The sequence below is a fragment of the Passer domesticus genome, chromosome 11 (assembly GCF_036417665.1).
Source record: "Passer domesticus isolate bPasDom1 chromosome 11, bPasDom1.hap1, whole genome shotgun sequence".
Lineage (NCBI taxonomy): Eukaryota > Metazoa > Chordata > Aves > Passeriformes > Passeridae > Passer > Passer domesticus.
In genome coordinates, this window is record NC_087484.1 from 7,763,438 (window position 1) to 7,779,825 (window position 16,388).

At 40.6% G+C, this 16,388-nt stretch overlaps 1 protein-coding gene and 1 long non-coding RNA gene across 12 annotated transcripts in view; one reads left to right on the plus strand and one right to left on the minus strand.

Annotated features, from left to right (window-relative positions):
- Nucleotides 1–15,258, plus strand: part of ATP11B (ATPase phospholipid transporting 11B (putative)) — a 65,403-nt gene extending 50,145 nt beyond the window's left edge. For 2 of the 11 annotated variants that reach the window (XR_010346147.1, XM_064385386.1), the window contains 3 exons: nucleotides 6,652–6,785; nucleotides 13,061–13,134; nucleotides 14,493–15,258. Coding sequence is in view for 9 of the 11 variants with exons in the window: in XM_064385386.1 (XP_064241456.1) it covers nucleotides 6,652–6,785; nucleotides 13,061–13,094 (168 nt within the window). In the remaining 2 variants the exon portion in view is untranslated. Of the gene's footprint in view, nucleotides 1–1,600; nucleotides 1,653–3,464; nucleotides 3,588–5,798; nucleotides 5,896–6,651; nucleotides 8,182–10,343; nucleotides 11,433–13,060 lie in introns of those variants that run through there. The other 9 variants (XM_064385383.1, XM_064385385.1, XM_064385382.1 and 6 more) reach the window with 6 other exon arrangements.
- LOC135278705 (uncharacterized) lies at nucleotides 1,083–5,167 on the minus strand. The gene is made up of 3 exons (XR_010346149.1): nucleotides 4,372–5,167; nucleotides 3,630–3,686; nucleotides 1,083–1,140 (listed from the first exon to the last, which is right to left on the minus strand). It is a non-coding gene; the product is annotated as an uncharacterized LOC135278705 (long non-coding RNA).
- Nucleotides 15,259–16,388: the final 1,130 nt, after the last annotated feature.

Here is a 16,388-nt window from a genome sequence, read left to right on the forward strand (position 1 = left end):
TCAAAGCATACATGTGTCTGTGTAGGTAAAACATGATTCTGCAGCTCTTCAAATGCACTGAGATCAGCACATGAAATGCTGTCAAATGCTGATTCTCTTTTGTAAGACTTAAGTATTCATATGCATCAGCAATGTCTCAATCTGTTTAATTCCACATCCTACAGCAAGAATTAATGCAAAGATCTGATTCCTTTTAAATATTTTTCAAGGTGACTTTGTTGTTAAAAATGTGCAAATAGGTGCCTAGGAGTACCAACTAACCTACATTTTAGGGACTTAATTGCTGTTTGTGAAACCAAAAGAGAGAAGTTTTGTATTTCCTCTGAGAGTGCACTACAACTTTACAAGGCAAAACTTGAAATAGCCATTGTGCTGTGGTGTTAGTGACCCCAGGGTGAAACACAACACCTTGGATTTCCAAACACCCAGGGGGATAGTGGTGGGCTGGTTCAATTTTGTTTTGTTTTGAATTCAGCACTTAATAGCTTTAAAACAGGCAAAGTACAGTATAGCTTTTGAAAGCTGTTAAACTTAGCAACATATTAGAGATGTCCCTCTGCAAAAGCCTTTACAAGTTAGCTTTCCAAATTCTTAGTTTATCAGATATCTTGGTTTATCAAGTTACATTTTAAAAACTGTGGATAAATGTGTGTAAGTTTGTTTTCTCAATTAATTATTAAAATTAATTACATCACACATCATAGCTACACCAACGGTTTAGAACAGATCATTCTGCTAAAATTTAAAAAACTAAAGACATCATAATGGTTATACAGCTGGATAGTAAAAGAAAAATAAAGCTGTCTAGGAATGCCGCACTGTAGCTGTTAAAATGCTAAAACCAGGAGAATCCTTGCTAATGTGAGGCAATTTTCTTCATATTACACTTAAGGAAGAGTTGAAAAAAACAGGAAATGTGTTTTGTCCATGAGTAACAAATGTTTATGCAAATCCAATTCTCTTGTAAGTCAGAATTTTTGCACTTCAGTATCTGCTTGTACCTGAAGTACGAGCACTGGCTGCCTTCTAATGTGCAGTTGAGCTTGTAAAGTGCAACAAGAAGGAAACAAAGGTTCAGGTTTCTCTAGTCCTTTATTCTGTCTTTGGACAAAGTTCAGAAGTTATCCTGTGGATCCTTGCCTAAAACAGTGAAAAGGAAAATCCATTGATAGACCGAAACTACTCACTTCACTATACTAAATAAAATCTAATTTGGAGTGAAGAGCGTGAGTTGGTTTCTGTGGTTTTCCCAAAGCAATAAGACAAGGAAAACTGTGGGAGCATGAAACAAAACAGCTGCCTGGTGAATATGTAGCTGTAAAGCAGCTAATCTGTCACACCTCATTTGTACATGCCCACCCAGGGACTGCATCCTTTGTGACTGCAGAATGCATGGAGGTTGATGAACAGACTTTGGCAGGTTTTTGTTGTTTGTAAATATGTATTAAGAGTCTCAAAAGGAGCATAACTGCAGGTTAAACTGAGTTACGCCTTGTGCTGCCAAAATGCTTACTCTTCTCTTGAGATCAAAAGACAGCTTCTTTTATGAATGCAAATTAAAGAGAAGTATGATGTTACAATGTTTTTTTTATTTCTGTAGGCTTCACAGTGTGCAAAAATGTTCACATTTGTATTGAGTACATTGGTGATGTACAGTTAAGATCTTTGAGGGGATCTTCTAAGTGTCCAGGTGATTCCTGTAAGTCAGAATTGCACTCTTGTGTGTGCCTGTTAAAGTCTTGCCTCTGAACTTTACTGTCCCTTTTGGAGCATGGGATGAAGAGGAAATGAGGCAGCACAGGCAGGTGCAGGTGTGCTTAGCTGGAGTCTGGCTGAGCACTGCTTTCCTTCATAGGTGTCTCTCCTGTTCTTGGAATATGTGAAATATGTATCCTCGGATGCTAACTGGGTCCCACTGTATCTCATTCCATGTTTTTATCTGTAAAGAAAGTGTTCTGTGTGCATGTATGTCTACATGTCCTGTGCTTTGTAAGAACTGTCAGAAATCTTAAGTCACATTTGAGAAGTGTTGCTTGGACAGATGTTTTAATTCTATTTGCTGATGGGATTAACTATGTTTACAGAGTTTCTGCCTTTGGACATTGTGTTATGAACTGTACCCAGAACTGGGGAAATGTAAGACAGCAGAAAGAGTTTATTTACAGAGAAGGCTGTCAGTGCACAGTGTTATATCCAGGGCTCTGGAGCATTTACCTTGTCACAGCCAAACCCTGTTCTTTCCCCATCTCCACCCTCATGAGTCTGTTGTTGCCTGGCTTTCCCTTCATCTCAGTCCAGATCTGCTCTTTAGCTGGCTCCAGAGCTCCAGGCCCTGCCTTTAAGGCATTCATTCCTTGTCTGTATTTTCTCCTCTAGTCCTGTTCCACAGGGCTTCCCCCCTGCAGCTTTCAGGTCTGACCCAGCCCAGCTGTGTCGAGAGCAGAGAGGTTTCTGTTCCTTGTACAGCCTATGTTTTCTGTAAGGAACGTGCAATTTCCAAGAAAACTGTCCCAGTGGAAGCATGAATTCCCACTAGTGAGGTGTGCCAGAACCCCCTGATGTGCTGCACTTGGATCAAGGGTGATCTCTTCCTTTACAGACTTGTTCATTGTGTTAGCAAAGCTTGGTGTTGATCTGTTGGCTAATCCACAAAATCAATTGTAGGAAGATGAGGAAATGAGGGAAGAATGCACCATTTTGTGTTTGACAATAGTCACAAAAATGCACATACTACTTACCTGAAGAAACCTTTGTCTAATGACATGGAAATAATGAAATAATTTGGCACTTGCAGGTTAATTTGATACAAAGAGTAGAAAAAGGAGTGATAAAAACATCATGGCAGTGAAATTGTTAGATGTCAACATTCCTATATATTTTCTTTAAAAATTTTAAATCCAATTGTTTGGGATTTTTGTATACAGTATATTAAAGGTTACAGATTGTGAGATTTACAGTAGGGAGAAAGTTTTAACTTAATTGTGGCATCAGAATGTTGGCAGCTGGGATCTGGGCTCAGGAGAGTACCCTGCAGTGCTCTTAACTTGGTGTACAGGATTGAACACATTCCCCATCCCTCAAAGTCCCAACTTTTCAGTGTGATTACATCTTGGGTTGAAATGTCTGTCTTGTGGCGTATGGAATAACCTGCAGTAAGATAAACAAACTGAAATGGTTCTTTCTGTTAGATGGGAGAAAACAAGTAAAACTCCAGAATCTCTAAGAATTTTAGATAGATTCCAAATTTGTTTGGTTTCCTTGTAGTCTATAGAGCACAAAAAGGCCAAACTTTGGTGCTGAGAAACTGCATTTGATCCACCAAAAATAAAAATTGCCTCTTGACCTTGTAAATTGCCTTGTTCTCTCAAGACCAGACCTGTGAAAGTTCTTGTAAGAATGGTAACTGTTTTAAAGCAATGCAAGCATGGTGCTTTATAAGATCTGTTGCTTTTCTGTCCTTCCAGATGGAAGAAGATAAGGGTTCAGTCAGCTCAGCATGTGACTTTGCTGAAAGCAGGCACAGAGGGGAGGACAGTAGGCAGCTGCTAGACCCATCTTGCCTGCCCGACAGTTCTTACCTGCACTAGGTAGTACTCCCACTGTACCCTAATGTGTGTGTATTTATTTACCTGTATCATACAGAGACAGTCATTGAGCCATCTCCAAAATACTCATATTTTTGGTATCTACAAGAAAAAATACATCATAGAATGTTGGTTTGTTTTTTTTTTCTTTAGCAAGCTGAATCATTCTTTAATTCTGCACCTCAGTTGCTTTTTGATTTATTACATCCAATGGGCCATTCTCATATGAAGTATTATGTTTATTGAGATTCCAAATCTCACCTTATGAACATACTTTGTTTGCCACCCAAATATTAATAATGCCTGGTATTTCTCTATCTTCATGAATTTTTTTAAAGCATTGTCTCTCCTGCCTTGTGTTTCCTGAGGGTTTGTTTCAGGTCTTCAGGGAACGTTATGCCTTCCTGCCTTGCCATGCCAGGTTTTGCTTTGGTATAAAATTATGACTATAATTGTCCTCCACAGAGAGAAAGTGAGAAAAGGGACTCTAGCATATGTATCTTTCTTACAGGTAGTGGAAATAGAAAAATCCATGTTCACCAGGCAATGATAAACAATATCTCTAGTTAGACTTTTTATCCTTAATGTTCTCACAGCATTTCTTTACACTTAACTGTGAGTTTAACAGAAGGAATTGTTGTTTCCAGACTTAATATAAGGTCTCATTTGCCATTTTTTAAAAAAGTGATAGTAACTTTTCCAGAGGTTGTAGTTCAAGCATGATCCTTGCTTTTTGTATCTAACTTGTGAAGAAAAAAGAGATTCTCCAAAAAAAGAGTCATTAGACCTCCAAAATCCGGAGCTGAGGGGTTTGCTCCTTGGAAGCTTGTTTGGGTTACTCTTGGTTCCTCTTTCTGACAGTCTTTGGATAATATCCAGGACTCCTGGCTCTCAGGGTGACAGATTCTAAGGGAAAAAATGCTCTGGTTCATCTGATCCAGCATACAGCCACTGTATGTGACTTTCTGCAGTAAATTTAAAGGTCTGCTTGAGCATAATGGATGAACTAAATACTCTGTCTGAAATCCTGAGTGTTGGAATGTTTCAGTTTTGTATTGCTGTGACCACAGCTGTGAAGGTCACTCCATCTGCAGCAGGGGGGTTGCCTGCTGACCTCCAAATGGGAATTCCTTCTACTCTGTGTAATCTCTTGTGTCACAATTCTGGGAGCACAGTCTGAGGGGCTCTGAAGGTCATACTTGCTGGTGCTGCAGTGCTGCAAAGTGTGCAGTTCCTGATTCTGGTGTCTTCTGTGGCACTGCAGCTGGGACCAGTCATGGTGGTCATCACATGAGGGTGTTCAGGGACTCAGCTCTGTTGAGATGTGTTTTGTTTTGTTTGTCTTTTAACCAGAACCCTTTCCAGACCTGTCACTGCAAATCTTCTGCTCCTGCCTCTCAGGTACAGAAGTTCATTGTCACAGTAAATGTTCCTTCTGTGTCCCAAAGACCCCCCAGATGAGTGTGTGAGTTAAAGTGTGTTCTGCCTGTACTCAGCCACGGCCTCTGAGGCACAGCATCCACAGGATCAGGGGGCTCAGTTTGTGGAGAATCCTGCACATTCCAGCAGCTGCTGAGTGACAGTTCTGTGAACATCACAATGAGTGCTGCGATGGGAAGGTCTGGAGGGGCTGTGGGGAATGTGGCACAGGGCTGAGGAAGGGGCAGGCACAGGGAAAGGTGCATGGAAACAAACACCACTTCTGCATGTGTTCCTCCTTGTCCTACCAGCTGAGATTTTTCTCTTGTATTTCCAAAAGCCTCTTGTTTCTGTTAGCTGCCTCTTCTTTGTTGTGTAGGCTGTTCTGTTGTGAAGCTGTAAATGTGTCCAGCTGCCTGTTTGGGGGGATTAGGAAGGAGAGTGGGTCTACTCATAGTAAACCATTCTCATAGGGAACTCTTGAGATTCTTTGCTTTCCTTGCAGTTTTTGGCAACTGTGGGTGGCATAGAATAAATTTGGGCTCAAAAATAGAATCTTCAGACAACAGTCAGTGACCTTTAGTGTCACAGTGAAAAGTTGTGGGAAGGTCTTAAGTGAGTTGTGTCCTGTCATGGACTAAGATGCCTCCTCCCAGAATTCTTCTTTCTCCTGGTGTGAGGAGAGGGTAAAGTTCAGCCTCTGTGTTTAGTATTTGTTTGACAGGATGCTCTCATGGAGAGTTTAAAATTAAATTAAGAAGCATCCCCACAGTTCACATTTTTATTTCTCTTTAGAATGGTACTGAAGTCAGTTTAGGATATTCTCTCTGCAGAAGCAGGAGATTCCAGTTATGCTGCAGTTGGTGCAGCAGTGCTGTAGAGGAGCACACTGGTAGGTGGCACTTACACCCATACATCTGTTGCTGCTTTCTTTTCATTTTATTTCTTTTATTCCTTTTTTTCTTCACCTACAAAACATGAGCTTTGAAAGAGTTTTTTATGCTAATGCTGAATTATTCTTCATGCTGGCATGAACATGACTGAACCTTTCTGACATCAGCCTTGTTTGCTTTTGGATAAACCATGTTTAAAATCAGGAATGTGCTTTTGTTCTGTATCAAGCCAAGGGTATATATGGGAGTGATATAATGTCAATTATTCTAGGAAGTTTCGTCATGTGCTTGAGGAAGAATTACTTGGGATCCAGTTACTGTGTTGTATTCTGCAGCCTGAAGCTTTGTCTTGATAAATTTCCCTTAAAACAGGACGGAGCTGATAGAAATTGTTGTAGGTAAATCAAGGCATCCCAGCTGACAGTGCATGTGCTCTGCTGTGGGGTTTGGTGGAGGGAATTCCTGAGCAGTTCATTTCCAGGGTTAGGCAGATGTGGTGCCAGACCATTTCCATGCACTCAACAAGGCTGCAATCAAACCTTGGGAAGAACAAATTTTAGTGTATGTAGACCTTAGGGAGTGGTAATATTATTGTTGTAGTTCTCCTATAAAATTGAAAAATATTCAACACTCTAGCTAAAAAAACCTGCTTTTCCTAAGTGTTTCTTTGGTAACATCTTCATTGCTAGAATTTATGAGTACTGATTTTTCTTTTTTCTTTTTCCTTTCTTTCTTTTTTTATTTTTTCTTTCCAGCTTACTGAGGCAGGTTCAGGTATCAACTGCTTGGACTCCATGTGCTGCTTCTCAGATGGGGAAACAGCATGCACATCTGTTAGAAGAATGCTGGAACGACTAATGGGAAGGTGTAGCCCGAGCCGGGTCAACAGGTGTGGCATTTCTCTCAATAGCCTTTGCTGCAGACGATTCTCCTATAAACTGGAACCCGATGAGCCTGCAGCAATAGATGTCTAGAAACCAGCTGCAGGTTTTGCTTATCTAAGTAGAAAATGCAACTCTTTATTGTACTTTTTTCATCCTGAAAGATTAGCTTCTTGTTTCTTTTTGAGTGGTTTCTTTTGGGATGGGGAGGGGAAAAACAGTTTTCGAAAGATTTCTGTTGAAGTGTTTAGTTTGGCTTTACAAGCTCTTGTGTTGTATCTATCGTAATTTCTCTTGATTTGTACGTTCTTCTCTTTAGAAAATCAAGCCTTGCTCCTGTTTTTGTTCTCCTTTTTATGATTACTTTTTTGCCTTCACAATCAGGAGTTGTTTGTAAAGTCGAAAGACTTTTCCCTTGGGTTCTTGATGTACAACCTCCAAATATTTACCTTGGAGCTTGCATTACTCCTGAAGGTATACAAGAGGCTCACATTCCCCCCCTTAAATCTAACTTCATTGTTAGGAGGAGAGCCTTTAAATCTTTCAGCCATTGATTGATAAGAAGATGAAATATTTTTGTAGTATAACTTTTATAATCTATTTCTAAAATCTGAGTGATTGACAGAACAGAGTCTTCAGGTTCTAAGAATTTTCAATGTTTTTTGGGTTCCAGAAGGTATATTGTCAAAATCATGTGTGCCATTCCAAAATATGTGCTAAATAAATCTTTCCTTCACAAACCACGTGTGAAACAAACGTCAGTGGGGTGAAAGCATGTTGAGTAATTGAACATGTCTGCAGAGCAACTCTTGCAGTCAGCCCAGCTGGGAGAGGAGCTCTCACTGAATCCTCTCATGTGCCATCTCCCCATTTCCAAACAAAGAGGGATAGCAAACAAATATGGAAATATTTGGGGGTAGAAGTAAAAATAGTCTTTTGTACATCGTAATCTCTGTCCCTGAATGATATCATGGTCCTTCATTGGTCAAAAGGCAAACCTGAAAACACTGAATTTCACACATTTTCAAGGAAACTCATTTTGTATTTGAAGAACTTTGTCTCTTTCAGTTAAAGGTTGTGATATCATTCATTGGGTATCAAATCTCGTGTGGGTGATTTACCCTGACAGCTTTGTCAGCTCTGATTCTGCCTTTAGGTATTGCCTGGTCTGTAGCTCATCTCTGTTGGAACTCTTGTGTTGAACATGGTGTCTGTGCTTTCAGTCAGTCTCTCTCTTCTGGCTTGCTTATGAAATTTATTCAATGTTTCTACAAATCTAGGGTATGAATATGCAAGAAGTTTCATTCCATATGAAAAATGAACTGTTACTATTAAGTACATTTTTAATTCAAACTTGCTGTGTAGAAAGCGGGCATGATGTGTAAAATAAACAGTTTAATAGAATTTTTAATCTACAAGGTGAGCATTTAATTGGTATAAAAATCAACATTTTGCTAGCAGTTGCTCTAACTTTTCTGGAGTTTTTTTCACCTCTCTGTAAAACTGTGCTTTCCAAATGAGGAATTTCTCATGCTAGTTTGTTTCACTTATTGTTATCTAATTAGGGCAGATTGTTAGTTAACAATTGCCTTAGTAACCTGTAGTCTTCTTATAAGGTAGGTATTCTGTGTTTTGTTTTCTGCAATGTATTTGCAGCTTTACAATTTTCTCTTTGTTCCACTCAAATTTTCTTTCCTTAAGAACTTAAAAATACTTATTGAAGCTAACTTGTATTTGACAGAATATTAAGAACTTTTTTCAAGTCTGCTTTTTTTAGGTTTCTTTTCTGCTTACCTCATGTAGTTTTCAGATTATGTTCCACCTAGCCAAATTATTTTAGAGTTCTTAGAACACAGACATTAGGATTCAGTTCAATGAATATGCAAAACTATCTTGGTGCTACTCTAAGGGCTTGAAGTTCTGTGGGTTTTGCATCTACCTCTGGTTGAAATTGCTCTGAACAATCTTCTAGTTTCACTTAAATTTATGTACAGTGCAAATTGAAAGGAGATTTTTTTTAAGTCAGTAATATTTATTTTCCCCAATGATTTCAGCTCCTTCCACTCAGTTATGACAGCCTGGTCTAAAAGCTAAAGGATCATTTTCTCCCTTATACATTTTTGCTAATATGAGAAAGTCCTAATTATTTTTTAAAATTATTAATCGCTTAAATCACATGAAGCAGTAACAACTTGCGAAATGCTGAAGGTACAATTAAGAAAACTGTTGGGTGATAAAAAAATTGTTTAGGCTTTGTTCAAGAGCTTGAACTGCTTTGTTTTTTATCTAAATCTCCAGAAGATTGTGCAGTCCCCAACAGGATGGTCTTTTGAGTACTTGTCCTCTATAAAACAGCTAAGTGTTCAACCAGGAAGTAGCTGCAAATTATTTTTGTTGATTGAAGTGATGCTGATGAATATGTTGTTTGTGCAAGTGCTGTAGAATGAAGAGCACTATTTTAAATAACTTTGCTGTAGGCAGCTTCTGTTGTATTCTCTGCTCCTGATATTCTGTCAAATACAATATTCTGTCAAATATGATAATATGAAATCAAACCTTGTATGAAATTTTGATAAAAACTTTGATGAATCAAAGTCATACAAATGCTTGGAGTAGCGGGCCACAGGAATATAGTCTCTTGTGCTTAATTTACTGCTTGTAAAATGTATGTGAGAAGTATTTTCTATAGCTTCATTAGCCAGTTAGAATATAAAATGTGTGGTGTGGTATGTTAAAATGCATTTTGTCTGTCTGTTCCATTAAATTGTCTGTCGACTTGTCAGTCACTAAAATATTAAGAATGCTGGATCACATACATCACTTGTACAGTATTGTTGGGTCTCCCATTAGTGGTTCTCATGTCAAGGCACTGGATGGAACAGTTCTAAAGAAACAGCAGATTTCTGACAGAGCCTAATTTGGAGGATAAGCTTGTTGTGTTTTGATTTCCTGCCTTCCAAACGTCTTCAGCTTTTCCCATACAGTCCTACAAAGCTGTGCAGCCAAGAACAGTATTTCTTCCCAAGCAGTAATTTGTCCTCAAGTGAAAGACATAGTGAGACCCCTCTGAGTCAGCAGCTGTGACGTCTGGGGTGGTTCCCTGATGTTTTGAAGTGTAAAAGGAAAGGATGAAACAGGTTCCATCCTGGCTGTAGATAAGCTTTGCCTCCCCCAGGCTCAGGCAGTGTGGATGGGACATGGCTGTGCCAGGTTCCCAGGGCTGGCTGTGTGCTCCACAGGGCTCTGTACACAGGCAGCATTCACAGCCTCCCAAGGCACAGCACTGAAACTTAGCTGCAAAATAGGCATAAAAACCTCTGGTTGTTTTAATTTATAGATGGAAATAGCTGTAGCTGTGTGCTAATTACACAGCAGGCATGAATTGGCCTCTGTTTCCAAAGGTCTGAATGAACTGCAGGTACCTACATGAAATTAGTAGATTAGTCCTTTAAATTTACCTGCTCTTGTAACACTTCTGTCTTTTGCTCTCATAGACTTTTCTCCTCACCTCCCAGTACAAATACAAGTTCCCAGTCAGCCAAACTTTTCTTTTATTGTTACTTTAGATCATGGAGTTCATCGGATCCCTTCTATGCCAACGACAGGAGCATCTTGACTCTCTCCACAATGGACTCAGCCACTTGCTGACAGGGACATTTTTGAATGCCTTGTGGAAGCCGTGTGGTGCTCACACACCTCAGCAGGTGCTGAGGCGAGCTCAGTGTCCGGCACTGCCCTAGGAAAGGCCAGAGGACTCCTGAGTCCAGGCAGGGCTTGTCTGGCCTGGCAAAATCTGCACAGCAGTTGCTTCCAGGATTTTTTCTAGTTATATCTACAAATTGCTAAATAAGTTTTTTGGTTTTTGGGGTTTTTTTAAGGAATGCTTTTACCTCTGACCATCTGATCCTTTTTGTTGCTGTATGAGCAGATTGGAATCCTACATTTAATACTGGAGATGTCCCTGTAGGGCAATGACAGAAATCTTTCTCCTCCCAAATTTGAGTGATCCAATTTGAATCAATTTGAATCTCCACAATTATACTTTTAAAAGTTGTGTTTTTAATGATGACCCTTCCTTTTAAACACACATTCATTTTGAGCTGTCTTGCAGATGCTGTCTTAGCAGTTTGCAAATCAATTTTGTTACTTCTGTGGACAGTTACTGTATTCTATAAGCAATCAGTTTAGTAATTTTTGAGAGTTAAATGCAATTCAAATATTTATGCTGGTGTATGAGTGGCTAATATATTAGCCATTGCTTTGAAAAACACTGTTAACTGTGACAAACCAGTAATTTGGAATAATAAGAGATATAACAGCTCACTGTTCTCCTAAAGTACAATTTAGAAACCAGTCATCTTTTATTATGCCCTGTATGTTTTGTTAACAGTTCTGGATCCTGACATGGAAAAATTTGCTAAGAATTGGTGGATTGAGCAGAAGTCTCACTAGCATAAATTTTTGAATTATTAATCCTTTTAAAGTTGGGGAATTTTTGCATGTTTTGTTCTTTTTCATGTATTTATATTCGGTCACGTTGTACTTTGAAGATATAATTAATGCTTAATTATCTTCGTTTATCAGAAGGATCCGAGACCTTGATGGCAATGTTTTGATACCTAAGTATGCCAATAAAAACAAATTGCACAGTTGGAGCTCTGGGTGGTGCATCCTGCAGGTGCCTCCCCTGCCCAGTACAGACCTGTGTGTGCTGGGGGCTGGGGAGCAGCAGCATTTCACTGTTCCCTCAGCCAGGGAGGCTGAACCCACTGCTTGTCCTGGGACGTGGGAGATGAAGTGGAGGTGCTGTGAGGGTGCCTTAGAACAGAGCTGTTCATGGCTGGGGACTGGGAAAAGTGCTGCTGCTCCAGGACACCCCCTTTGGCACCTCTGACAGTGACATCCCATCAATAACTGGAATACTCCTCCTGTCAGACAGTTAAAAGTGTAAAGATCCATCTTAAAATTACCTCTGGGTAAAAACCCTAAATCTGGGTTGCTGCAAACCTGGCTGACTGTAACTGGGCTGCTGCCAGGGGAGTGCATCCCTCTGTCATCCCAAATTCTCCCAAGTTCAATGAGCAAAGGAACAGGTCCTGCTTTCCTGGGATCACATCCTTCAGGTTTTCCTTAGCTCTGCTGTTCATTTTCCTGCCCATGACTTTAACTGGGGTTATTTCAGCTCTCCTCTTGGAGCTTTGTTTTTGCATTAGTGCCTGGCAGCTTCTCCCAGATCTGAATGAAGGCTGCAGGTACCGTGGAGTTTACAAGATCTCAGTGCTCAAGGCAACATCTGTGTAGGAAAGAAATTGTCATTGCAACTTTGTTGTTAAATTTCTAGTGATTTGAACTTGCAGCAGACAAGGGATTTTCCCCACTGTTACAGGTGAGGATTAGTTCAGAAATTAAGCATTAAAAATAAATTATGAGACAAGAAGAAGGAAAAAATATAGTAAACTTTCCTTTTAAATAAGTGTTTCATTCAGCGTTCATAGTGCATTTCTGTATCGTGTCTTCAGATGCCTGAGTGCAGTGAAGCTTGAGGTTGAAAATGTCAGTGTGCACTAGATCCCCCCAGCGAGTGCCCAGGGGATGAAGAAACACTAAAATTGAGCCTCATTTTCTCATGCAGCAGGTATGAACATGTGACTAATCCCACTGCATGGGGCTGAAAACCTGGATCCAGCTGGAGAGACAATAACCTGATTGCCACCCATCCAGTCCCCTCCAGATCTGCAATAGTAGCAAAATACTATTTTCACCAACTCGTATAACTTCCTTTATATTTCATATCTCTCTTAAACCTGGGTTTAAAATAGTAATTTTCTTCCTAGTAGTTTCTTTTCCTAGGAGTCTTCATGCTGCCATGGATACCTAGGAAATAGAGAATGATTTTACCACTCTAATCAGATATCTGCTGTTTAGCTGTGTTTTACACCTCAGCCACAGTGTTTCACCTTTCAGCAGTGCTCGTTTGTCCGTGCCAGGCACAGCATTGTCCTGTCAGTGTGTGTGACCGTGTGCCCTCATCCGTCCATGTGCTTCGTGTGTCCCACCCTGAGGCTGAGGGGAGCAGAGGCTTTGCCAAAAACCCCACTCCAAGCATTTCCACTGGCCCAGCTCTCTAGGTGATGTATTTGGCTCTTACCACACCAGTGTGTTGAGTAGATTTGCACAGAAGCAGCACAGTCGTGTATTTGAAGAATAATTTGCGCTCATTATGTGTTTCTTTAAAACCTTCCATCTCCTCTCCTCCCTTTCCCCCCGCTTTCCCTTTTCCCAGTGTTTGTAAGGTTACCGAAGAAACTTGCATTTAAACAATTCAGGAAGGACTTAAGAATCCATCCCTCGGCCAAGGTATATTTTTCTATTTGCAGTAAATCTGACTCAGTAATGTCTCATTGAGTAAGGGCACAGATGTGGTTTGCTTAAGGACAGATTTTTTGGTGTGACGCATGTTTTGTGTGGAAGTCACTGGGGTTTTGTGTTGGTATCACAGATCTTTTAAAAATGCTCCTGTTCAAGGAAGAAAGACTCTGTGTATTTTGATAGCTGAAATGTAGGAGCCCGTTCACAGTGCAGAGTCCTTCATGAGGGAAACTGAAAAATCCAGCTAAAATTCAGAGCAATGCTGGCATTCACCTCCCAGTGCGAATGTGAACGGATGGGGGAGGCTTTGCCATGGGGAGGAAAAATTTTATTATTTACCTTTTAGCCTTGAAATCCATAAAAGCCTGTAGTAGATGTTTGTAGCTCAAAGCAAGAGTAGTGTGCACTCACTTTACTATGCAGTGTCCCTGAGAAAGTACCTTCTCCATGGGATTGTGTTCTCTGCAGCTCAGTTCTGCCTCTGGGAAAAACAGGGTTTGGTTTTGTTGCTTAGGAAAACAATTTTAATTGCCAAACTCATGCTTTTAAGAGGATGCAGTGGAAAAAAAACCTGAGATTTTCTGAATCTGTTCAAAAACTAAAATGTAAATATTCTGCTTAAAAATACTCTGTATTTTTTAAGATCACAGCAAGGAAGGGGAGCAGAAGCTTCAATGGAAGGAATGCTGAAAACTTTGCTTTTTCATTTTTAGAAAGATTTGAGGAAAGCTTATGCAACTTAGAATGCATATTAAGCACCTATAATTTCTTATAGGAATAAAATATAAATTTCTAATGCTAGAAGTGTCTCAAAGCTGCAGTCTAAATTATTTTTCATAGTTCTGTCTGCTATTGCTATACTTCTAAATATCTGTGATTTTGGTGAAATTCAGTCTTCAAAAGTGCTCAAGCAAATGTGCTTTTGAACCACTTACTTTGAGGTGGTTTTTTTTTTTGGGTGTAGAATCCCTAATACCTCACCATTGTCACTGCCCTCACCACTGCTTTTTTTACACAGATTGTTACACAGATGTCACTGCTTAAAGGAGCCATTCCTAGAGCTGGGCAAACCTTTCACCAGGGCTTCATTTTAACCTTTATCCTAAATGATTTCCCAGCCAGACTCTCTCCTTTGCACCTCTGGGCTGGGATTTTTTTTTTCTGTGACTGTTTGTTTGGTTGTTTCGCACGTTCCCTGCTGCTGTTGTTTGTTCCCAGTGGCACGGTTTGGTGGCTGCCCTGGGAACGCCTGGGTTTGGAGCAGAGCGGGGCCGGGGATGCTCGGGCAGCTCCTGCCGCGGGATGTGCCAGGCTTCTGCTTTCTATGGGTTTCTCTCTCCCTTCAGCTCAGGGCTGCTCCCAAGGCGTCAGGACCGGCCCAGAGCCGCCTGCTGCTCCTCCGGGGACGTCGCTGCTGTCGCCGCCCGGCTCCGGCTGAGCCCGCTCCGTGTCCTGCGGGGGAAGAGCTCTGCGGACAGGAACGCGCAGCTCCCGGGGGCGCAGAGCGGGGCTGGGCTGGACAGACCCCGCCGTGGCCCGGGGCTTTGCTCATCGCTCCTCAGCGGTTTTCAAGGAAATTACTTCAAACTGCAGCAGGTTCTCGCCCTTTTTACATTTTGACCGCAGGGTAAAAGATGGGCTGTGGAGCATGCAGTTGGAAATGGTTAAAAATGAGGTGCACCTTGCTCCAGGAGGATTTTAATTTTTATCTCAAAGAATATATTTTTACAATTCCTAGTTGCAGTCCCCATGACAGATTTCAGGTTTTATGCATACAAAAATAACAAATCATCATCTAGAGTCCTGTTTTGTCACTGAAGAGGGATTGAGCTTGCTTCTTTGAAGGAAAAAACTGGAATGCTTTCACCTCTGCAAGAAATACCTTTTAAAAGCTGTTGATCCTTAATTTTAGGCAGATTAGGGGTGTTGCCCACTGGAAATGAGCAATAAGTAATACAAAGAATTTTGGACCTCTGACACTGTGGCTGCCTCATGTTATTTTTGCTCCTTTGACAGCGAGGCCGTGTGCTTGTTCCTTGTACAGCTTGGTCGGTAGTTGTTTTGAAAATGGTTTATGAAAATTATATTTATTAAATAAAACTTTCACTTCTAGCTGAGTCATTGTTTTAATTATGTAACTGGTAGAGGAAAAGATGGCAGAGCACAGCCAGGCTTGCTCCACCCTGGCCCAGGAACAGTCAGGAGCAGGGCTGGAGAGAAATCACCAGCAAGAGAAAGATAACAAACCTGGGCCCCTCCCCACACAATTCTTACAGCCCCCTCATCTCTCACCCTCCCAGGTTCCTTGCCCTGATTTGATTTATCCCTGACAGTTGTCCTTTGAACACTGACAAAGGCTTGAAATGGTATATTCTGCAAACACAGAGTTGAGTTTAGAAAAGAGACAACTGCAGTTTCATGCAAAACATTGAAATTGCATTTAGGCAGCGTTTGCTGACTGAGAATTCCAGGAGCTGGGGTTGAGTTTTCTACCACTTTAAATGGTCAGACTTGGGCCTGAGGTACAGGTGCCTATTTAGAAGCAAAACTCTTGGTGTTTATTTTATGCAGATACTTCTACTTTAGTACACATTGGTACTAAACCAGCTTCATATTTACAAAGCTAAGGCCTATTTTTGATAGATGAAATTATAATTACAGCAAGTATTTAATGGTGTGGTCAACTGTTAGAGATCTCAGAGGCCTGAAGGGCATCACTGGTTTTTGTTTAAAAGCCAACCCAGACAATTTACCGTCCTCAAATAAAAGCTACAGAGACTTCTGGCAACATTATTGAAATCAAAGTGTGAATGACAAACAGTTTATTAAATGCATTATTTAAAAAATTTATATCTTTCTTAAATAAGGATGTCTCAGTACGGATTTCACTGTAAAACAGTTTTGAGGCAAGTCATAAGTTACTTATTAACAGGTTGATCAAGAAGAAGTGGCTTTACTGCTGAACCTGAGGCACAACAGCCACTGCAGTGTGTGGTGTCTTCCTCACGAGCTGGGGCACGGCCCTGCCCAGGGCTGGGACAATCAGCTCCAGCTGGGACTTGTGAACAGTGGGAACAAGCAACAGGCAAGGTGGAGGAGCAGTTTTTAGATTCTTTTTTACCCACCCAAAAGAAAGACTTGCCCTGAATTTTATGCAGATCACATCTATTCCATGGTTTGGTTTTTTTTCCCCGCTCCCTAAAAGCAGATTCCAGAAATAAGTTTTACAAATAATACACTGA